This window comes from Dermacentor variabilis, chromosome 4, assembly GCF_050947875.1.
Source record: "Dermacentor variabilis isolate Ectoservices chromosome 4, ASM5094787v1, whole genome shotgun sequence".
Classification (NCBI taxonomy): domain Eukaryota; kingdom Metazoa; phylum Arthropoda; class Arachnida; order Ixodida; family Ixodidae; genus Dermacentor; species Dermacentor variabilis.
The window spans coordinates 180,679,193-180,704,320 of NC_134571.1; the positions used below are offsets into that span (position 1 = coordinate 180,679,193).

At 48.6% G+C, this 25,128-nt stretch overlaps 1 protein-coding gene across 3 annotated transcripts in view; it reads right to left on the reverse strand.

The window, feature by feature from the left end:
• LOC142578084 (uncharacterized) overlaps positions 1–25,128 on the reverse strand; it is a 151,508-nt gene that overhangs the window by 101,681 nt on the left and 24,699 nt on the right. For 2 of the 3 annotated variants that reach the window (XR_012827160.1, XM_075687502.1), the window contains exon 2: positions 8,894–8,991. The exons of the other annotated variant lie outside the window; for it this stretch is intronic. Coding sequence is in view for 1 of the 2 variants with exons in the window: in XM_075687502.1 (XP_075543617.1) it covers positions 8,894–8,991 (98 nt within the window). In the remaining variant the exon portion in view is untranslated. The remainder of the gene's footprint in view (positions 1–8,893; positions 8,992–25,128) is intronic. 3 annotated transcript variants of the gene reach the window in all.

Genomic DNA, 25,128 nt, shown 5'->3' on the forward strand with positions numbered 1-25,128 from the left:
GAAGGAAGGGCAAGTTCCACGGACCACCCTGATATCATTCTCAAGTAGGTGCACCGTTTATTTTCGACATATTGGCCACTTTATATAGCGCCACGCCAACACGGCCGCTAAGCCTGACCCAACGAAGCTGGTGGCTGGAGCCCCGGTGGCTGGAGCCCCGCCTCTTTTCGGGTTAGAGCTGCAAGATGGCAGCGGTGAGCGTCGAAGGGGATGATATAACGAGAGTAGAGTATGAGGACGAAGCAGGTTGGCGTGTTGTGAAGAGAGGAGGATGTGCCAATGAGCGGACAAAATCTCACGGAACCAAGGATGATGCAGCGCGCTTCTCCAGCGAGAACACATTCAATAAAAGGTGGAACAAGGGACAAAAAGCAAGACAAATCATGGCGGCAAGCAGGATGCCCAGTTTGCCGAAGGCAGAGTACAAGCTAATAGTGCGCCCAAGTGACAGCTTCAAGGTCACCGACTATGGGATCAATCGACTAGAATGCTGCGTCGCCAACGCCGCGGGAATCCCCAGGAAGGAAACGAAAGATGACACGGTGTGTGCCCACTACAAACAGAACATTCTAGTGATCAGCACGCCATGGGAGGAGCGCGCCGAAAAATACAAGACTATTCCTCGACAGAGGATGGGAGACAAGGAGTTCGAAGCCAACGCGTACGAGTCGGCTCCGGAAGATACATCTAAGGGAGTGATAACAGGAGTAACGCACGAAGTGTCTCCTAGAGAAATAGTGGAGATGCTTGTAACACCAAGGAATCCGACGGTCCGCATGGCCAAAAGGATGGGAAACACCACGAACATCATCATCCTTTTCGACGGGAATCGCGTCCCAAACTACGTGAGATACGGATGGGCACTGGTCAAGTGCTCACTCTACCGGAAGCAAATAGACATATGCTACCAGTGCGGACGCCTCGTACACAGAGCCCATGTCTGCCCGAACCCGAACAGCAGGATATGCAGAGGCTGCGGGATGGAGAACCCGCCACTGGGCCACGAATGCGAAGCGAAGTGCCAGCTTTGCGGCAAAGACCACCCTACGGCGGATTGCCGATGTAATGCCAGATACAAGTTACCGTACTTGGTAAAGAGGCGCCGCTTGGAGTGTCTCAGACGAGAGCAAGAAGAAGCGATGTACCACGAAAGGGAAGCTGAAAGACTGTACAGGCCAGGACGGGAAGATTGGAGACAGTGGTCGGAACATCGGACAAGGGACGGACCCGGACTGGAAGATTTCCCCAAGCTCCAGGCAAGGGATAGGGGCCGCTCGACGTCGAACAACAGAACCAGATCGAGATCGCGGTCCAGATCGAGATCGAGACCCAAGACCAGTAATACGGGATCTCCCAGAGCGCAGGTGGCAGGAGGATCCCAGAGCCCAAAAGGAAAGGGCAACGTTAACGGCACCACGGGACCCTTACAGGTGAGCTGGGCGGACGCGGCTTCCGGGACGCGTGCGGATTCACAGCCTGCTTTTCAAAATAGAGTTAAGACGCTAGAGAAAGAATTGGCGCAGATCAGGCAGAGCAATGTTGCGTTTATCGATGAAATTAAAATACACAGGTAACAGAACGACCGTTTGAGGAACGGGAAAGTGCCACGCAACGAGGAAACCTCACGAGTTATAAGGGAGGAAAAAGAGACAGCAATGGAAGAAGACGTAGCCCACACCGCCGTGAACATAAAACCGAGAACGCTCCGATTCACACCGGAGTAAAGAAACCCAAGCCAGCTACGACGCTCCAAGGAAGACAGGAGGAATTTGAACAGAAAATCGAAACCAGCATCAAACAGAATGAAACAAAATTTGAAACAAAACTAGAACAACTGGAAGTGAGGCTTGAGGCAAAGATAGAGGCGCTAGGAAAGGCGTTACTACAACAAGTGCAAGAAATGATGGGTGACTTCGAAGCGAAACTAGCAATATGGGGTCCGCAAACAAGTAGGGGGGGGGACCGATTAAGGCGGCCATTAAGCCGCAAACTAGGCCCCGGTACCCGCCGAGGGATTGGAGAACCTGTAACGCCGCCATGGACAGACGGATTAGATACACGATTTGGCAATGGAATTGTAGAGGATACGATCGAAAACGATACATTTTGCAACAACACCTTAAAGACAAAGAAAACCCGGATATTTTAATGATGCAGGAAACAAATGGGTTGGCAAAATTGTCGGGTTACAAGTCCTTTGGAACTGCCGAAGGGGAGACGAATGCGCTAACGACGTTGGTAAAGCGAAATCACTCGGTCGTCCAACATGACACGGAAGTTAAGTCAATCGATCACATTCTTTTAGAACTCATACCCATGCGGAAAACGAAGGACAGTCTCTTTGTATTAAATATTTATAGGAGTCCAAAGTGCAGACACCATAAATTTTGATCGCTCTTTAAGAAAACCCTAGCCATAGTGGACAACCGAGCGGTAGTGATCGGAGGTGATTTTAACGCCCAACACGCGGCATGGGGTTATAAAATCGAAACTCAGAAAGGCAGGAACCTATGGCTAGACGCGCAACAGGAAGGCCTGACCCCCGTGACCGACCCATCGGTTCCCACGAGAATACGTACCAGCGTTTGCGCGGATACTAGGCCACATTTAACATTCACCAAGAGCATACGCGACACGCAGTGGACAAATACGCAACACGACTTTGGGAGCGATCACAATATACCAGAAATAACGGTAAGGGCAGGACCGCGCAAGACAAACGGTAGACTACTTAAGATTGTCGACTGGGACAAATTCAGGAAAATAAGGGAGGAGGCCGACGACACGATACAAGGTATCGAGGAATGGACCGAAAAACTAAAGGGAGATGTGGTGGCAGGTACGAAAACGGTCCCGCCGGAGGCGTATTTAGAGAACGTAGACAGTAAGCTTCTACACATGTGGGAAGCTGAGGCAGGGTTGCAACAGAGATGGAAAAAGCTAAAATACAACCGGGCGCTTCGTAGAAAGGAAGCCAAATTGAACAGGGACATAGAACAGTACGCCCAGCAGCTATGCGAACAACAGTGGGAGGAAAAATGCAACATGGACACTCAGATAGGAATGGCGAAAACGTGGAACATCCTTCGATATTTGTTATACCCGGACGGGACAAAGTCGGCACATAGGCAAAATATAAATCGGCTAACACAAACGTACCAAGCGACAGAGCAGGATTTCTTCAAGGAAATCGAGAAACGATACATCACGCAAGCGCTGCCCTTCGTACACCCTGACTACACAGGGCAGATAAATGACGAATTAGACAGTAAAATCGGCGAGTCAGAGGTCAGGGCAGCCCTACAGGAACTCAATACCAAGTCGGCACCCGGACTAGACGGTGTAACGAATAAAACGCTAAGGAACATGGACGATGAGTCCATCGCTAAGTTAACCGAATATATTAACGAATGTCGGGAGGCAGGGCAGATTCCGCTGCAATGGAAGACGGCACAAATTGTGCTAATACCTAAACCCGGCAAGCGACTGCAAATTGAGAATTTGAGACACATATCTCTCAATTATTGCGTGGGGAAACTCATGGAGCACGTGGTCGTAGTGAGGATAACCACCTACATCGAAGACTGCGACGCGCTCCCGCTCACGATGATGGGATTCAGGAGAAACCTCTCAACGCAGGACGCACTGTTACAACTAAAACATCAGATCATAGATGATTCGGGCAGATCGACAAAGGCAATATACGGGTCGGACCTAAAAAAGGCCTTCGATAACGTAACACATGCAACAATACTAGATAGAGTAGGCGAACTAGGACTGGGAAAACGCACGTACGATTATGTGCGCAATTTTCTAACGGGCAGAAAGGCAAAGATCACAATAGCAAACATAGTTTCGGAGGAGATCGAGATAGGCAGCGCAGGTACGCCACTGGGCTCGGTATTATCACCGATGCTATTCAATCTGGCGCTAATCGGGATGCCAGCCAAGCTACAAGAAATCGAGGGTCTAAATCATACCTTATACGCTGACGATATCACCCTATGGGTGAGAAACGGAAGTGACGGGCAGATAGAACAAACGCTTCAAACAGCGGTCGAAACAACCGAAAAATATCTAGAGGGGACAGGGTTAACGTGCTCGGCAGAGAAATCGGAGTTGTTGCTGTAGAGACCGACTCGCAGAGGTCGCAAACCAGGCAACTACAGCGAAGATCTCATCCACAGAGAGTAGATACAGTTAAAGACGGCCGATGGGAAACACATACCTAAGGTCGATAGGATCAGGGTATTGTGGCTACTCATTGAAGTGAAGGGCAACAACGGAGAAACCCTCAGAAGACTGGAGGGAACTGTAGCACAAATCATGAGGCTAATCAGAAGGATAACAAGTAAACATAGCGGGATGAAAGAGGAAAACACGATCAGGTTAATACAGGCCTTCGTAATAAGTAGAGTAGTATACGTAGCGCCTTACTTAAAATGGCAGGTTGCGGAAAAGATCAAACTATAATGCCTCATTCGGAAAATATAAAAACTAGCAATAGGACTACCGATCAGCATCAGCAAGTACAAGTTGCTGCAATTAGGCCTACACAACACGACAGACGAGCTCATTGAAGCGCAATGTACGGCACAATATGAACGCCTCTCTAAGACGAGAGCAGGCAGACACATCCTAGAGAGATTAGACATAGGTTAGCACACACAGCACGGGGTCAAGGTCTACATCCCGAGAGAGACGAAGGAAAGATTGGTAATACCTCCCATGCCAAAGAACATGCACCCAGAACACAATAAGGACAGAAGAGAGAACAGAGCGAAGCAAATACAGAAGAAATTCGGCAGCGACAAGGACGCACTGTTCGTAGACGCGGCTCGATACAGTCGCAGACGGGGGTTTACGGCAGCCTTAATTGATAGGGAGAAACGGTGCAAGACGTGCGTGACGATACACACCACAAGTAACGAGATAGCTGAAGAAGTAGCCATAGCGCTCGCAGTAGCTCAGACTAACCCAACCGTGATAGTCAGCGACTCTCAGACGGCAATAAGAAACTTTGCCAACGGCCGAATCTCCCCGGAGGCACTACGCATTCTTCTTGCAGGAGGCCAAAATTACGAAAAAAGATATACATCACCTGGACACCCGCTCACACCCTCGCGGAGGACGGCAACAACGAGGCGGCACTCGACGTGGCTCGAGGGCTTACGGACCGAACTGCAGTCGCAAGTGACGCCCCGACACCCTCCGGACGTGACCGTGCGGTAAATGAGTGGGAGGGAGGACAGCATGACAACATATAATGACATTACAAAACATTATAGGTTACAGAGGGACATATTCCTGCAACCTCACGTAAAATTGACAAAAAAGCAGTCTGTCGCATGGCGGCAGTTACAAACTAGGACGTATCCGAATCCTGCGCTCTCGCACATCATATATCCGGATGTATATCCAACGGACAAATGCACAACATGTGAATCGAGAGCCACTCTAGAGCATATATTACGGGAATGCCGAGGGATAAATAACAATAAAGAAAACGCGGCCTCTAGCAGCAGCCTGCGCACACGCTGGGAAGCCGCGCTGCTCAGCCCTGCGGGCCGAGGATGCCGCCAGGACCCAAGAACTCCTGGCCGTCAGCTAGGCGGGGCCTTTGGCCATCCCCACCAACTCGCAGGGTATACAATAAAGTTCTTTCCTCCTCCTCCTCCTCTCTCTCTTCCTCTCACCGTTCGCGGGAGGTATTTCCTCTCACGAGTGGTAGATAACCTCCTTCATGCCTGCTCCATTGAACGTAAGCTCACCACCGCTAATCATCCAAAGACGATTGGACTAACGGAGTGGCTGAACCGAACGCAAACTCAGATGCTGGCCATGTATATTTCACCCGATAACATGGCTGGATAACATGTTGCCAATTATTACGTTCGCGTACGATTCGTCACGGCATGACAGCATAGAATATTCCCCTTGTTATTTGTATTGGGCACCCTCCTTCCATCGGCTCCTAACACGGTTTTTACGATTGATATCGCCTTCGTTACGCAAACAAAACGCCAATGGCAGACGAAGCTTAAGGGGACAGGGTAGGTCCTATTCTGGCCGTGCATTTTAGGCTGACCCTCTTTCTCATGATCTGCTGGGGTCAGAGCATTAATCTTGGTGGCATTGTTATCAGCAATGTTAGGTAGCGTTATTGAACCAGGATTATCTTTTAAAGATTAGTTTTTTGTTTTCTTTTTCTACTGGACCCACCGAATTTTAGAGCCAAGATCTGCAGTAAATAGCCTGTCAATAAAAATCCCCCACAATAATATTTATAATCCTAGTTCAGTAGACTGTCTGTAATGTATGCTCAATATCTGGAAAATATCTCCCTAGCGCTTCTAGTTCCTGAAAAAAGGGGCAAATGCAGCAAAATTTAGTGATTTGAGATAATTGGCTTTGAAGTGGAAGAAAGAGCTTTATTTCAATATAAGACTATAGAAACAAATTTTGACGCATTTTTTCAATAGCCACCAGCCTGGTAGTCCCCTCCATCATCAACACTTTTCAGTGCTAGCTGCCTTGTTTACCGGGCCTCCTTAGTGACCAGCCCTCTCTGCAAAGTACAGTCGCCGCCTGTCAGCTTCGCGCAACAACTGGACTGTGAACCGTCCTGGCGAAACTCCGAATGACCTCAAAACGTCGGCTCGAGCAATGCTGCCGTCATTAAAAGTTAGCACAGCATCCATTGTCGCTACTTTCAGAGTCTTTTCACCAAGAAAGACGTTCTTAGGAGCACGCTCCCATACAACGTTTTTCAACGCCTCAATCGCGTTCTGAGTTTTTCCATGGGGACATTTCTGGAGAAGCTCAGGCATTGACAGCTGCTGAAACACCGGCTTCACTGCCTCAAGGAACGCTAATGGGAGGGAATCCTTCTGGATGTAAGTTTCGCCATTCATCTCGCTCTTGTTGAATCGGCACCACGTGTCGGGAGCCTTTGGACACAGGCCATGGGAAGGATGGGCATCAGTGGACGCCATATGAAAACAGGCGGCCCATATGGTCTTCCGCATGTCGTCCAAGCTCCCAACATTGTCTCACAATGGCCAAGCCATAATATGTCTGAAGTTTGTTGATCACTGTATCAGTCAAGCGTCCCCGGCCAGAAATATCTTGTCCGTCGGGCAGCTTTTTCCTTTGTTTTCTTTTTTAGGTCTTCGCAACCGGGTCCTCAGTCTTCGCAATATACGCAAAGCTCCTTCGGTCTCATTTCCTCCGCTTGAACCTTCATAGATCCGTTGGCAATGATGGTTGTCTAGGTCGGCACGAGAGGTGGCTTTCGACACACACATTGCGCAATGTTTCGTTATTACTTCCACACCAATGACCTTGCCAGAGTCAACACTGGTTGCGGACAGTATGCCATTATTTGAGGCGTGCCCTCGCTTCTGCAAGCTTCCGTCAAGAGAAATAGCGATATCTATATCTCCGTCATTGAGGTCCGTTGCTTTAGCTGAGCATTCAATTGATCTTTCAGCAGCGTCGGTAACATGATTCAGTAATTCATCATTGTACCGCGAAAATTTTGTGGGTGGTTTTGGCAACTTGAGCATCGCACACAACGTAGTCCTGGCAGCTGCTCCTTTTCTTATGCATCGCAATGCATAAACAATGCTCACATTAATTTCGTAAAGGCCTGATGCTGTCCGTCTCGATGTCTCGAACCGGTGCGCTGACAAGCACTTTACACACTGCAGAGAAAACGCGCAAGCAACTCCTTTTCGTGCACTGTCTTCAACAAGCTGCTTGTCGCCACCACACGCTTTGCACGCACAGCTTTCGGCAATGGCACGCGAGAGAAGGTCAATGTCACTCAGGCCATAACCCCGGTCACTATCACTAGTCTTTAGGTTCTTCAAGCGTTCCGCCGAGTGCAAAAGCTTCGATGCAGATGCGCACGTGGTAGCCGCGGCGCCCACTCCCGGATTGTGTTGCGGAGAATTGACGTCATTGAATAATTGGCGTCAAATGAATAGGCTACTTTTAATTTCAGTTTCAAGTGAATTGACAAAACATTATTTGACAATGTTAGGGAAACTGAATAACCACTAAAATCTTGACTGATTCCATCGGCTTCTGAACAAATTTACTGTGACTGCAACCTCCGCTCTCAAATAAAACTGTTCTGTCATTTTTTTCTCGTTAGTTTCTGAAGTAAAGGGGCCTAAACACGTTGTGGGTGGGATTTTTTCTGCATGATAGTATGTAGACCTCGAGGAGCACAATGCCCGAGACTGACGTAGTGGCCGCATCGCGGTAAAAGCTTGTCCTCCCCGCGTGGAGTGAGCCTAAGCGACTCTGCAGGCATCTTCCCTAAAGTTGTTCTCTCTCTCTCTATAGTGTGTAGAGTAATGTTGTAGCATTGTCGTGGCCACGTCAGTGCTTTCACTGCGCATATAGATGGATCTTATGTTGCTATTAAGCAGCCGGCTGAATTTTATATGCGCACGTTTCTTGTTCACCACCGCTATTCGGCGCGCACCGCGTAAATTCTCCGTATTATTTGGTACATGCGCGTATGACAAAGTATGCAATTATGTTCTAAACGTATAAATGTCGAATTGACCAACAAATATTATAGTAAATTTAACGTATATGCAAAAATTGACATTTCTATGTTTCATATATTCGATTAGCTGCCTCTCAAGGAGCGGAAAAACGTTAAATTACATGCTCAAAAGGATAACCTTGCCGGCAAACTGCCAAATGTGAGATCTTTTGCGAGTGTACACATCTTATAAAAATTGAGAATTAAGTAAGATCTCTGTCGAGTTAACAATACATTAGCGTTATACAAACATAATCTCAGGACACATTTTTGTGAGTTGAGTCCACTGTCTGTATTTTCGTGAAGAATAACATAGAGATAGCAACTTACGTCGGACCGGCGTCGCGAGTGTAGCCGAAGACGCGAAGGGTTAGGCCCTCGTACGCATCGAATTTTCCTGGAAATCCGATGGGGAAGTCGCGTCCAAGCTAGAGGAACGTAGTACAAGCATATGATTTACCGTACTTAGCATGTGAAACACACAAAAATACTATTTTTGCCAGTAACAGCATTATCGCTTCAGACATGATGTTTGACGGGATAGCAATATACAAAAGTACACGAACAGGACAATGTGCTGAATTATAGGTAGGTTTCTTAGCACTGAATAATTTGCTCCGATGGCGATGAAAAGCAAATAATGGTGCGTAAAGTTCATAATATACATTCTATTGTTATTAAACTCACAACTATCTTTTATGAAACTATATAGCCGATGGAACAAGTTTATAAGAAAGTCATGTGGAGGGAGCAGCAAGTCATTGCCAGCAAGCAGGCTTTCAAACAATTGCATTTAGTGGAACATGAAGGCAATATCAATGCCTATAAGTAACGGGTCTTCGAAACGACCTAAGTCTGTCCACAACAGTCGAAGTCATTGCCGGTTCTCAGTACTCGCTGATGATTTTTACCCTCGCGTATATTTGCATTCTGTACTATATATAGAAATATCTGGCCTCTTTAGCATGTGACGTAGGCAGGGTAAGCCCTATTGAGCCATTGATTCTGGCTGTTCGTCAAGAACTTTGTCAAATGAGATGCGCGCTGTCGTCTTGTGCTCAATCTGACGATGTTGCATGCAATCTCTGCCTTCTCACTTAAAAAAGTGCACTCATTCATGCAAAAACAAAAACAGAGAAACGCCTCGTGCCAGAAAAAATGTGACAGTACCTATCTCTCAATAAATTTCGACGTTAATACGATAAGCACCAATGCACTGTAGGACACAGATTGACGTGTGCGGCATGAATGTAGTGCATCTCCTCTATCGCATTTCGCTCTGAACATACAGCGCCACATGGCGGTGACAACGTGCAGTTGTTGCATAGCGCGTGTATCACTTTGTATTCAGACAAATTTGTCGGAATATGCACACCGCGGGTTTGATTCCACCCAGAATCAGGGATACTTTTTTGTTATTCCGGGACTACCTCCTAGGCACATGCACCGATATTAACGGAGCGGCTACCAATAAATGCCTGCAGCTCTATTTCCGGAACTCCCTAATCAGAAATGTCGGCGACGAGGCCATCGACCTACTGACGGCCTACCTCAACAAGCTCTGGCAAAAAGGAAGAGTTACGCCATCGTCGTAATGATTCAGAAGCCAGGGAAGAGACTCCAAATAGAAAATCTCAGGCCGATATCCCTAACGTAGTGCCTGGGCAAGCTGTACGAGAAAGTGGTCACAAAGAGAATCCAGTCGCACTTGGAAAACGAGCGATGGTACCCGGACAGCATGTACGGTTTCAGAGCCAACCTCTCAACGCAAGACGTGCTGCTCCAACTCAAGGAGGAAGTGGTCGAGACGATGCCGAAAACGAGCGAAAACGTCGTCATGGCCCTCGCCATAAAGGGGGCCTTCGACAACGTGAGCCACGCGGCCATCATGGAGGGCAACAACAACACCAACTGCGGGAAGAGAGTGCACGATTATGTCAGGGACTTCCTGAGCAACAGAACGGCGACGGTAGAAGAGAAGCAAGAAAAACTGCAGGAAGCGGCGACCTGCGTGAAAAGCTACACCAGAGAAAGGGGACTGCGATGCTCCACGGAGAAGTGGGACCTACTTAGGGTCGGCAAGCACCCAAAGCAAGCGACACTGGAGTTGACCCTTGAGGCACAAAACATCCCGGAGAAGAACATGATTAGGATCCTGGGCAAGGGGCTACAAGGCAGCCGGAAGTGCAGCCACACCATTAGCCTGCGGAGCAAGGCGGCGGAACAGGTGGGCCGCATGATCAATAGGGTATCTCAAAAGAGATACGGAATGAAAGAAGAAGACACTCTCAAGCTAGTCAACAGCCTAATTGTCAGCCGAGTCACGTACTCCCTGCCGTACCACGTGACGACGAAGGCAGAAAGAGAGCAAGCAGACACCATCCTCAGGAAGGCGTACAAGACGGCTCTACGTCTACCGAGAAACACGTCGAACGAGCAGTTGCTCAAGCTGGGCATCACCAACACCTTCAGCGAGCTCGCCGAGGCTCGGCTGGGTACGCAAACCGCGAGACTCAGAGGCACCCCTACGGGACAAGCGCTCCTGAAGAGGTTGGGTCGGGATACGAGAGGACTGACAGACAGATACGCGGACGTACCGGACCACCTCAGGAAAACCATTAATGTGGGACCACTACCAAAAAATATAGACCCCAACCTACACGAAAACAGGTGAAAAGCTAGGGCCGAATACGTTGAGAGAACGCTAGCCCAGCTGGACAATACAGTATGCACGGATGCCGCCGTATATCCACACGGAAGAGAACGCGTGGCCGCGACGGTAGTGGTTAACAAGGAAGGAAACCCGATAACGTATGCTACGGCAAAGGTCGCTGGCACAGCGGAGGCCGAGGAGATTGCCGTAGCGCTGGCGGCAGCGGAAGGTTATAGAACAGGCCGATCTCTCAACATACTCACGGACTCAAAAGAGGTGTGCAGGAACTACACCGGAGGCAGAATCAGCAAAACTGCCCTCAGAATACACAGCGGAGTCGCCTCCGCCGAGAAGGAAAAGCCCAGGCAAAAACTAATCAGGATCCCGGGTCACGTAGGCATAGGGGGGAACGAAAGGGCAGACAGCCTAGCTCGAGGCGAAGCGTTCCGAGCTGGGCGGTCGAATGCCCCGGAGACGCACCTACAGGCTTGCGTGCGGGGATACGCAGAGACCCTGAACTTACATAGAGGAACTAGAATTAGATATCCTCCACCACACAAAGACCTCACAAAGGAGGAAGCGACCAGCTGGCGCCGACTACAAACTCCTTCCCCAACTTACACGTGCTCAATAAGATGTTTCCGACACAATACAGGGCCACCTGCCCTTGCTGCGGTGCCAAACCTACACTCTACCACATCACCTAGGAGTGCGAGCGCAACAAAGCATTCCTCAAACACGAACACCCGAGTGCGCAGCAATGGGAGCGTCGGCTCACCAGCAGCGAGCTCACGGCCCAAGGGGCCCTAGTGCAGCACGCGAGCGATGCAGCACGACTCAGTGGAGCCTTGGAATAGGGGCCCACCCTTGCTGAAGAGAAGTCTGAAGTCGCCAGCGCCAAGAAGATGAAGACGACGGAGACCTCGTAGCCGCGAAACTCTTGAAAGACTCAAAAGTTTTCACTCACTCACTCACTCACTTGGTGCAGGTACCGCAGTAGAGAATAAGCACGTTGCTGACCTTCATCGATCGGGCTGCGTCATATGCCACGTTAAACTTGGGTTTAGCTTGATTGAGCATCTTGTGCCTAATATCTTTATTACTACAGCACAGTCCAGCACAGGAACAGATATTCCGGACTACACCAGATACACAAGTTGGTGACGAAGAGGTTTGTGGAAGGGTAGATCGCTAGTGACACCAGGTGGTTAAATTAAATTATGGAGTTTTACAAGCCAAAACTACGACTTGATTATGGCGAGCGCTGTAGTGGGAGTCTCCGGAAATTTGGACCACCTCGGATTCTTTAACGTGCACCTAAATCTAAGTACAAGTAACTTTTCGCGCTTCGATCACATCGAAATGGGGCCACCATTGCCGGGATTCAATTCCACGACCTCGTGTGTATCAGCCCAACACCACACCACCAAGCAACCACGGCGGGTGACACCAGCTGGTGTGCTTATTGATTACGCACCGGGTTTACTGAGCACAGCAGCCCAACACTCTAAGCGTACGACCAAGTACGACCCAGTGACGCGAGTTGGTGGGGAAACGGCTAGAGCATCAGCCCGAAGGAAATATCGGCAGGAAGGTAGCACTTTAAAATCTGTAAGGTTGCCTCAAAGTGATTATCGTGTTAAAAAGTGGCAGCGTCGCCCTGAAGGTGATAGATTGATTGCGAAAGCAAAGTAGTAGACAGCTATACGAAATATGGATAGTAGTTTTATGGGAAGTATAAACGTGTAAACCTTCGCTTACTATCTAAATTAACAAGCATGGTGTCAGCTACGATCATGCAAGTACTGAAACACTTCACTCGCTCACTACAGAAACTGTGATCTCCAAACTACAGTGTAAGGAAGTGCAGAAGCAGCAGCGAGCGCATTCCCCTCCATGCTGCCTCTCACTTCAGCGGAAACTAAGCTGAGAAAACAGTGCAAGACTACGCAGATAACTTACAAGATAGAGCCCGCGTGGCCGCGCCATACCCAGCGGCTCCCGGAAAAAAATTATCACCCCTTCTTTCTCCCCCATGAGTCTTGCGTGCGACGAAAGACTCGTGCTTCTTCCTCGCTTTCCTCTCTTCGCACGTGAGAACGAGCTGCCATCGTCGACTCAAGCCTTTTCGCACGACGAAATTTTCATTCCTTCTAAGTGCGATTTCCGTCGCATGTGACGGAGATCCGAATAGCAGTGCCGACCTTCCTTTTTTACTTCAACTAACCAGTTGGTCGCACGACACAGCGATCGCTGCGATTTTTCGTCGGAATTGCACCAAGAGCTATTTTGCAGTTGTTTTAAGAAATGGCGTGTTGCTTAACAAACGCAATGCCGCGAAGACGTAGATTGACGGATCCGGTACGTAGCACTGAAACGTGAAGGGAGAATAAAAGACTTGTGCGCAGATTTGATTCTGCCATTTATAGGTGTGCGTTGAAACACAACGTAGCAAGTGAGGTGTATTTTCTCGTTTTATTCGTAGGCTGTAGAGAAACAGAAAGATAGAAAGACAAAAACGGAAAGAAAGAAAGACAGGGAAGTTGGCCAGTGTAAATAACGGCTGGCTAGTCTGTGCTGAGGAAAGGGGTAAATGGGATAAAAGGAGAAAAAAGATAAAAGAAACGAGAAAAGTTCACCAAGTAACGCGATGCTACGCGCAACAACAGTCAACGGTGGTCGTGCAATTCACAGGCCCTTAAGAACTTCAGCAAAGCCCTTAAGGCCTCGAGTCCCGAAACCCGTCTGGACCAGTGTCCTAGAACTTTCTCGTCTGTGAAGGGGTGATTGCCCAGTTTTTCCAGCGCCGTCACAAGCACATTTCTTGGCATATTTTAACGTGGACAGTCACAGAGGAGGTGCGCGATCGTCCCCTCGCAGCCGCAGGTGTCGCAAGCAGGGCAGTAGACCATAACAATGTGGAAGGAATAGATATTCGTGAATGCCACGCCGAGCCATAGGCGGCACAGAAGTGTTGCTTCCGCTCGTGGGAACCCTGGCAGAAGACGGAGTTGCAAACGTGGATCTAATTTGGGAAGACGTGCGCACGTGAATTCATTGGTGTTCCACAGAGTTTGCGTAAGCTCGCGTGCAAGGGAGCGAAGACTTGTGGCTGCATCTTTTCTTGACAGTTGCATTGGTATAATATTGGCACCATCGTGGGCCGACCGGGCAGCGTAATCCGCACTGTGATTTCCCGCAATTCTGTAGTGACCCCGTATTCACTGGTAGATGACGTTGTGCCCCTTGCTCATTGCGTGATGGTGGAATAGTCGGATGTCTGCGACTAATTGCACATTAGGTCCTTGGTTTAAATGGGACAACAGATACTGCAGAGGTGCATTTGAATCACAAAAGATAGACCATAAATGTGGCTATTTGGGACCATTAAACTTACGAGCAGAACGAATAGCTGCAAGTTCTGAAGCCTTCAATGATGTAACGCGACACATATTGAATTTGTTGATGACAGATTGAGCGGGAATTACCACTGCTCCAGCTGAACTTTAAGAGAAGACGGAACTGTCCGTGTAAACGTGGGTGTGTTTTTTGTGCTTGTCATGTAGGAATTAAAGCACGGCTTGTTTGAGGGCGAAATATAACATCTCCGTTTTATGTTTGATGTTTGAAATGACAAGAAGGGCCTGGAGTGGATGCAGGCGCCACATCGGTAGAGATGGTCGCGCTGCAGGTGTGATGTTCGGCGGTAAAGTTCCATGGTTGGCAGCAATAATTCTACTAAACGCTGAACGAGCTCGAGCGGCAGGAAGGGAGGTGAGATGATGTGATGGAAGTCGGCCATAGTGGCTGACGTGCTATCTTAAAGAGTCGACATGAATATACGTATTGATGGGGTAATCATGCGCGATAAATATTATTGTTGCCGTGGATGCACACATCGGAAGGCCAAGACAAATTCGCAGAACTTGAGCTTCCACAGAGTGGAGAGCTCGGAGGTTTGCCTTACCAGTCTCATGCAGTACACGTAAGCTGTAGCGTAGGAGACCCAAGAACAGTGCGTTATACAGTTGGAGCATCCCACTCACCGACGCACCCCATGACTTTCCTGCAAGAAATTTGAGTGCGTGTGTTATCATGACTAGATTCGTTTGTAGGTTGGAGACATGAAGACTCCAGAAGAGGTCTCGATCTATTATCACTTATAGAAAGCACTGCGTCTTCTCGTAGGCAATAGGCTGTCCCTTAATTAACACAACGTACGTACAACTCTAACAACGTACGGTCGCATTACTTTGCGCGTGAAAGCGACCATGGAGCACTTCTCAGAGGAGGATTCCAGACCTCGTACTCGAAGATAACTTGATGTTAGTGCGGCGGCTTTTTGGAGTCTGGCGCGCACCTGTGGACGCGTCGCTCCTGATGACAAAATGCATATATCGTCTGCATATATCGACACATGGACGGATTGCGGAAGGGTATGAACCAGGTCTAGGAACGTCCAGGAACATCGCCGCTGACAGTCTCCTTAGGCTTTTCTTGTGCTGAACAGACGAGACAAGATCTACGACGTTGTATACAGAAGATCGTCCCCGTCGCAAAACTGCCATAGCATCATGGTATATATTGCAGTGTTCTAGATACCACTCTAGACACATCAGCACCTTTGTCTCCATCACCTTTCCTAGACAACTGGCCAGAGCAATGCGACGATAAAACACCACGTCTAGGGGTGACTTACCTGGTTTGAGCAGAGGCACAAGGCGGCAGGACTTCCATGCAGCAGGAACCACTCCTTCACGCAATGAATTGTTGCACACATCTAGAAGAGCATACCGGGCTGTTTGACCGAGCTTGCCAAGAGCTGCGTATGTCACCCCGTCAGGCCCAGGCGGTGAGGAACGGCTGCACACTGCCAACGCCGCTTGCAACTCCTCAGTGGAAAACAGATTGGCCATACGAGAATCCCGCGAGATTGGGACATGAAGGGGGTCATGTACGGGGAACGAGGATGGTAGACGAGCAACCTTCAAACAGAAATCCTCCGCTACGTAGATCTCTCGGCGACCATGACAGAGAGCCCGGCATTTAAAGGTGTGGCGTTGTTGTGGTGATGTTCGAACACCACGCACTGTTCTCCATATATGTGATAGGGGTTTATGTGGATCGAGGGAATCACAAACAAGTCTTTTATTTGATAGACTGCAGGGAGTTGATCCGACACTGGATCTTCTTTATGTGTCTCGCCTCCATTAGGTCATAGATAAACTTGGTGCGCTTGTACCTTCGTTCCGCGTGACGGCGAATTGCTCGAAGCCACTCCAATTCTGCTTCAAATTCAGAAAATTTACGAATAGGCCTAAAAACTCTTGTGGCTTCTCGAGCAGCGTCGTTATTGAGCTCCTCAATGTTGCCAGGTGGACAGTGCTGGATTTTTTAGCAATTCTTCTTCATGAGCAAGTGTATTTAGACCAGTCTATGCGTTGAATAACTGGTTTAGTGTGACTCGCGTATGCCGTAAATTTGAACATATGGTGGAACGTGGTCACTACCATGTGTTTCGTTGTCCGGAAACCATTTTAAACTGGCACTGAGGCATCTTGAAACAAAAGTTAAGTCCAGGCAGCTGCTGTATGTCAATCCCTGCAGAAAGGTGGGAGTGCCATGATTTAGGCAGCAGAGTTCATGGTCCGACGCGAAGGATAGTACACGTCTTCTTCGACAATCCATCTTCAAGCTTCCCCATAGCGGGTGGTGCGCATTGATATTGCCGGTGAAAATACATGGTCAAGGTGTCGCTGTTAAAACTGCACTTAGTCTTGCGTTGCCAAATCGACTCGAAGGTGAAATGAAGGAACCTACGAGTGTGAATGAATCATTCTTGCATATTATAGTCAAACATACGTGCTGATTGTCGTTATCAGGTGCCACTTGGGGTAAAACATAAGTTATATTGCATCTGACGTAAACGATGACTTTGCTGCGCTGCTACATGTGGCAGACATGAAAGCTTCATGTCATGATAGGCAAATGGCGCTCTCAGTGTTTGGCTCACAAATGACAATGATTGGAAATTTTTACTTTAAAACAAACGTACGAAATTCCTAAATGCGGGATTTAAGACCTCTGGCATTCCACTAGAAGATGAACGGTTCCAGGAGTTGTGTTAAATATTATGCTCCGGAAAAAATTAGAAGCCGAAGTTAGAAACGAACGTGGACCCCGTCGCGTGCCGGCATTTTTTTAGTTATTTTGCAAGCATCCAATATACTCATCTTCACATGTGCAGTCGTGAGAGAGGTTCATCTCGAGCTTGTCAGCTGTCTTGCTTACGACAAATTTCTGCTAGCATTTAAACGATTTGTGGCACGCCGATGAATTTATAAGATTGCGTATTCCGACAACACCAAGACATTTAGAAAGACCTCGAAGGAGATCCAGCGACTTTATGAATAAATGAAATCACAGGAAGTACAATCGTATTTCAGAAGTCACAGGATTGTTTCGAAATTTATCACCTAACAAGCTCCTGGTGGGGACGATTTTGGGAACGACTCATTAGATTTGTGATGTCTACATTAAAAAAAACACTAGGAAACAATTTCTTTAAATATGAAGAACTTTCGAACACGCTCTATCAAGCCGAAGCGAGGATAAATTGACGACCAATTACATTTGTGTATGCAGAAGCCTCTGAACCAATGCCGCCTACGCCAAGTCATTTCCTCATAGGCCAAAGATTGACTATGCTTCCTCCTGAGTTGTCCAGCACAGCATCAAAAGAGACACCGTCACACAAAATCACTTCAGCGAACATAGAACATGCGTTGAACAATGTCTTGAACAGCTGGCGACGAGAGTACCTCCAAGAACGTGGTTCAGCTCACATTAATAAAACTAGACACCCAGAGCCAGTGAAGCTTGGAGACATAGTGCTGATAAGAGAATTAAACTCGCCAAGACGATTGTGGAAGATGGAACAAGTGACACAATTATTTCCGGGCTGCGACGGCAAAGTTCGCTCATGCAAAAGAAGATCGTCACTTGTTCTAGTGGCAACAAGTTGCGGAGACCGGTACAGATGCTGTGCCACCTAGAATCCGCTGGACAAGCTCCGTCTTGAAAAGAAACAAGCACACGCAAATTGTTCGGCCGGGAGCTGTTAAATATTATGCTCCGAAAAAGATGAGAAGTAGAAGTTAGAAACGAGCGTGGACCCGAGTGCGCGCCTACATTTTTTAATTGTTTGCAAGCGTCGAATAAACAAGACGTTCTCTACTTCGACTCCGCTTCCTGGTTTTCAACAACTTTTTTAAGGAACGAGTGCTGAGGAGCAGCAAGGGTGCTTCACAAGACCGGACAGTACCGGATTCAGGGTATTCAGTATTTGAAGTGCACCTCGAGCCGCAGGAGTGTGTCTGGCAGTCAATAGTACTCGTAGCGTCTTCATAAGGGCCCCTATCATGGTGAGGACTTGTTTGTCGGCCTCTGGGCTGCTGTCGGAAGGTATAAGTCGGCGAGCGTGCTGCAACTTGTTTCTCCACTGGTTAGTCTAGCCGTGGAAACGGTGGACACTCCTCGTATGAGGCAATGATATTGGAAACTTTCTGCTTAGGAACCTCGTTGCTAGTATTGCTAGTTGTCTGTGGAAGTTTATGGTCTATCAGTGGACACGGTGTATCCTTAGCAATAGCAGTGGGTTCCCTACTTCTCCGGCGTTGGCAACGCCCACGTCGCACCCTATCGGCAGCCTCCCTGTCTCACGAACCATCCCTGACCATTTGCCTCAAGATATTAAGCTCATTTTTCACATGTGGGCAATTCTTTGAAGATGCATCGTGAGAGCCTTGACAATTGGCGCACTTATGGTTTTCTGCACGACAGGCGTCGGAGCGGTACGACACAGAGCATCGTGAGCACACGGCAGCATTTGTGCAAACCGCACTAATGTCCCTATCCTTTGACGCTTCCGGCACTGAAGCCGCTTTGGCAGAAAAGGCCATACTACGTGTCGGGAGTGCCCGACATTGACGTGTGACGTAGGCTGTCTCCTTTAATTTTAGCTTCACACACTGCGGATTCCCCAGGCGACGGGATTGCAATATTGCAATTCTCCCTGTCGCTGGTTTGATGAGTATATGCAGGACAGCTCCGCCTATAGAATTATCTACGTCATAGACCACACCGGCAGTAGAGTCATCATCGTCTTGTTTATAGCAGCGTACGTTGACGCTATCCAGCACCTTAACGTTACACAGAACGTCTAGCGCTGCGATGTTTGACATATATAGCGAGAATGTTCTTACGGGCGTTGCTCCTTACATCTTTGATCTAACCGGAACAAGGGCCTCGAGCGACGCAGATGTAGTCTGGCGGTTGAGCCGGATTAGATTGTCGCTAGCAGCCACAGGCACAAATAAAATTGTGTGGCCCGATGACTTTCGCGTCGGGACCACAGTTGTCTTACTTGTGGAAAGAGATGTCCTGACGTGATCTTCTCTTTGCTTTGTGATTTGCTACGGGAACGAAGTCACTGCCATCCGAGGTCTCAGCACTGGTCGCTGAATAGATTAGATCACTGTCGGTGTCACTCGGGCGACATAGACCGCTTGCTCGGTGCGGCCGCTGTTGATGTAGGAGGACCCGGCTCCCCTCCAGGTAACTCCATGTCCATCGCCGTAGTTAACCGAGAGGTGTCCCCCACAAAGTAGCTTGAAATTCGCAGAGACAAGAAAGCAGCGTTCCACACAAAACACACTTCGTCGTCGTATGCTGTAGATGTAGTACTTACTACCCACCTTTGCGAGTTGCCAATACTGCGATGTGTTTTATCCTCAGGTGACGAAAGGGCGTTTGGGGTCCTCATAATTTTCTTTACTGTTGAGTAGCATACAAAATGGCGCGTACGGAGGAGCTTAAATAATTGCAACCTCGGCAAGGGCGTATAAGGCAGCAACGTACCCGAAGTGTCAAAGTTGCTGTGAACGCGCCAACCCTTAGTTGCACACCTTTCCTGTCCGTTTTCCTGTCGCGCATAAGTTTCCCGATGCATCTTGACAGATTGTCTTACTTCACCTGTTCATTAAATTTGACATGCCCAGCGTGGAGGCTGTCGTAATGAATTTCATGCGATAGTACATTTAACTCCGTGGCTTGAGCAAACAGCATCGTCAATTTGTTTTTGAATATTTCATGCAGGTTAAGCTGAATCTCTTCTCCGATGGGGAATTGTTTTTTTTGCGTGTGTTATCTGCACTTTGTATGCTTCGTATCCTTTGTATCCCTACTGCATCCGTGTTAACCATTATATGAACGGTAATTAACTGCACAGTTGTATAACATCACTGACTTCCCATGGTGTCACTGTGATAACTCTTTCTTCGGCAACGTCAATTAAAACTCGCGCAACAATTTGAAATGCAGGCAAACCGCCTGTTATTCTTTAGATGAAACGGTAGAAGACGGGACATTAAAATAAAGCAAATTAGAACTGTGCAGTCAAGTCAGCCAGTTACGTCACTTCCTCTGAACGATTGCATCCTATCAATATAAATAGTTCTTGTTCGTCCGCAGCTAATCAAGCGTGCAGAGACATCGCTTCTAAGAAGTGTGTGATACCCTTCATTTGTGCGTAAACCAATATAATCATATTACCTCACATTACAACCTTTAGAAGTAGTAAAGTATTACATAATAGCTCTGCGGGAACCGGTCAAGTGTAGAGAAATAATTATTAAATAGAAAATGAGACATCCACCCAAACCTAGCGAATTGCTACTGCTGTTTTTTAAAGACGATCACCTTTATCGCTCCTTTCTACTTCGTTTTCTCTGCTTGGGCTTCATGGGGCTCTCAGACGGACTTGCCAGCTGGACGTCTGGCGACACGAAAAGAATGATCGCATTCTCGTTCCACTGCAAGAACGCACTGAAGAGTCGTACGACACGCCGACACACTTACGATGCATTTGGAGTTTATGAGCACAAATACATATTCTCGCTGTGGCTTGAGTAATCGTCGTGGTTTATTGAAGAAACTGGCCGCCCATCACTACGACAGCGCGCAGGCGAGGAGGCAGAATGTCATTTCTGACTCCGCGTTTACATTCATTGACTGCGTACTGAGGTGCCTTCTTCCCACGGTAAGTGAACTATCACCGAAGCAAAGTTTTACAATAGACGGCGCACGGTGCGGAACACCACGCGCGTACAACAGGCCTACGTGCGACCATGGAGCAGCCGTTTGATGTGTTCGCAGGCGTACGTTCTGTGGAGCCTTGGTTACTCTGGCAGCGCATCCACTGGCATTCACTTCCCTGCGCTTCAAGCGCGCACAGATGAGATAGGCCTGCGGTAGGGAGGATTCGTCCCTTAAGTAAAAAAGCAGCTGCTTTTTTCTTACCTTCCTGGATGAAGCGTCGACTGGCCGGCCCATGGTGCCGAGAGTAGAAAAAAGCCAACGATCTATCAGTACGTGTATTGTGATACACCTGTGCAGATGTTCATAAACCTCGAACGCTCTCTGCTTAAAAGATTTCTTGCTGTCGCGAGTACTGCGAGAAACAAAGAACACTTAAGTAACATGTGTTTTAACATGCACAAAAGTAAGTAATTACCGGGCATGAAATTCTAAAACCAGGACTATGCCTTCTTCCATATCGTACCTTCTACGTGCCGCAAATGCACCATGCGCTGTCAAACCCAGGAATCACTGATCTGCAAGGCGTTTATTGCACAGGTTGTGAAACGCATCGGTTTCGGCCTACAATGGCACGTTAACATGATTCCGCCGAAGAGGTTAGAATTTCCTGCGGATATTCCTTCGTCCGTTGGCATTGCCGGGCGCGGTACATTGCATACAGCATGCGTGTTCATTTCACGAGCTTGAGTTCCTCCTTTCCCACCTGGCCACAGCAGCATCCGGGAAAGTACGGTCCAGATAACACTGTGCAACAAAACACCGAGGCTAACGCAAAGCCACGGCGCCTATGCCATGGTACGAAACCTACGGAGCAACACGTGGGGGTAGTTGGGGGGGGGGGGGGGGGTGCGCGCGCAGAAACATAACAAACCCGCCATTGTCACCCGAAAGCATGGTCACTACAGAAAAAGGAATAAAAAAACGAAAAAAGGAAAGTAGAACCTTTAGGTCATTTTCTCTACACTTTTCTCTTAGGGCGCGGATGGGATAAGGCACGAGACGTTCATTTGAGGGATCTCCAGCCGTTTATGCGCGGTGAAGTGGTTATTGCGGGGTGGGGGAACAGGAAGAAAGGCTGGCACTCTCTTGTGCAACCCTTGAGGAAGCACGGCTGAGCGCCAGCGGGGTGGACGTCATGGGAGTAAAGAGGATAGAAGGTCAGGCGCGACTAAGAGTGGGCGCGAGAGAGAAAATCTGAGGGCTTTTGCTCCTTGAATATATGACTCTGCCTAGGCACTACGGAGAATGTTTTTTCTGTGGTTTCCTAGCGCATGTTGTAGGTATTTGTCCCTAGGCGTGCCGGCATTGCGTAGTGGGGTCGAGTTTGTTTACGCTCGGACGCTGGCTGCCAGCGCTGTAAAATAGGTGAAGCAGTGGGCAATGACGCCCAATTTGGCGACCGCTGTGTCGGACAAACTGTCTCGCGCCTGCGGCGCTCGTGCTGGGTCAATCGTTGCGGATCATAGCTTCCTAGGGCGTTACGGCGATGTACCTTCTAAATAAGATCACAGATGTATCTGTGGGAGCAGTAGCGACCGTAGTAAGGCACGGGCCACATGTATTGAAGAAAGTCGCGGGCGCGGTAGTGCTGAACATAGCGTCACAAGTTGGTAGTTGGATGTAATTATATTTATACAATCGTGTTTTTTTTTACTAATTGTATGAACATGTCAATATTTCGCATTATTGGCGGTGCCTCCAGAACACCAAAGCGGCAACTGGAACACCAAACCTTGAACCAGAACTCGTTCGTGGTTTGGAGCTTGCCGAGGCCTGCGCGTGCCCGGGGTGTAGATCGACTGTAGGCTATCGCGGACAGCCATTTTTTTTGTGCGAACACCCCCTCGCGTGCTTCGGCCTCCGCGGCGCCAACCAACGGGCCGCCTTGCTTCCCGCTTTGATCCCCCCGCTACCCATTGGTGCCCTGAATATCCTGTTTCGCCTGCTTTATCATAACCGCAGATGCTCATCTGAGGCCTCCGTTTGCCGGCTACATGTGCCATCCTGGAGCAGTGCTTCTAAAAACGCGATCTATCGTCGCGACGAAAAAAAGCGACCCGCGACTTATACAATACCAGTCATAACATTGCCCTTTCAGACACAGCGATCACCGAATGGGGCGTCCGCGCCCACTGCCTCACCGCGCCGGAAGCCAGCGGCTGAGCGTAAACTCGACCGCACTCCGCAATACCGTCATGTCTGGAAACAAACGAATACAACGCGCGCTAAGAAACCTCCTCCCTCTGTAGTGCCTAGGCAGATACATATATTCAAGGAGAAAAAGCCCGCAGATTTGCTCTCTCGCACGCGCTCTTACTCGCGCCTGTGCACAAACGGCTGGCGAACCCTCAAATAAACGTCTCGTGTGTAAGGCCTCGCCTCAGTTTCAATGCACAGAAGCAAAGCAAAGAGGGAAACGAATGAGGGTCACGTTTCGATCATGAAACGGCTAAGGAGAGAGCGTCACGTTGTTCTGCTAGCGTCGGCAAACCAATCTCCTCTCGCTCGCCAGGGCCTTGTGCGCGGTACCTTTTGGATAGGAATAAGCCCACATTGTTGCCGGACCCTTCGTGTTTGTTTGGCACGTGCTAACGATTAGTGGCTTAGTGGCGCCTGCCATCAAAGGCACGGAGATGAGGAAGAAGTACAACGCCTGGGTTTCTGATACGATGGGCGCCGTTCTTCGCTTCAAATGCGCAGCCTTGAAACGTGGAGGAAGATTCATAGCGAAATAATTTGCAAACCATCACTTGCGCTGACCACTGCAGTAAGTAGGCGCTCTCATTTTGAAAACTGTTCAGAGTATCGTGGTCTATTGTTTCGTCAAATCAATTGTTTTGTACCTGAAAGGCCGGTGCGTATTTTCTTGCTAATTTTTGTTTCGCTGTTCAGCACCTATTAGGATGAGACAGAACCTTTTGCGAGATAGTTACTTGTCGCATGTTTGCTTAGTAAAAGGTTCTCTTGGGCGTGCTTCCTTGTGAAATAAATAAATAACAATACCCTACACCCTAAACGCCGAAGTCGTCCCCTTTCCTTGAAATTTACGTGCACTGTTTTCTAAGCTGGTGTGGTGCGACGTCCTTACACTGTTCAGGCGTGCCTTTTGAGTTCTCGCCAGTTTATTCAGAGACAGAAGATGTTGAGCAGAAGAAAGCGTCGAATGGGACCGTCTGCCATAACAGTGAGCCCCAAATATGATCAGGGTCCCGTGCTCGCCGTTCCGTCTTTGCGAAACAAGAGGGGACAATTTTTTTCACACGGAAAAGCAGTCGCTGCGGCCCCTGGATAGTCGCTTGAGCGTCTGCCAATGTTTTTAGGGGCGAAAGACATCGTATTTATTCCCAGAAGATGCCCCCAAGTGCGACGAGTCGCCATCGGAAGGGCGTCTTGGTTGCCTTCACGCGTTTGCAGGGCGAAATGTGTCCACGTTTCCCTCAAACAGGGACGAAATGCGGCCAGTGGTCCTTTAGGTGATCGTGGTGGGTTGTTGGGCATAACACCGACACCTTCGTTCGTTACTGCGTTGGCGCCTGCCTGCTGCTTGTTCAAGCGGCGACCCGCGTTGTGGTTTGGTGCTATGCCTGACTGATTTAACACACACTGAACTATTTGACACATTTCAATTCCTCCACTAATCTCGGCGTGCGTTTGCCACGACGTCTATGTGCGTGTATTCGAAAACTCCCTCAACAGACGCAACCAAAGCGAGCTGACTAAAGCTACCGCTTGCATGCCACGTAAGGACCTATTT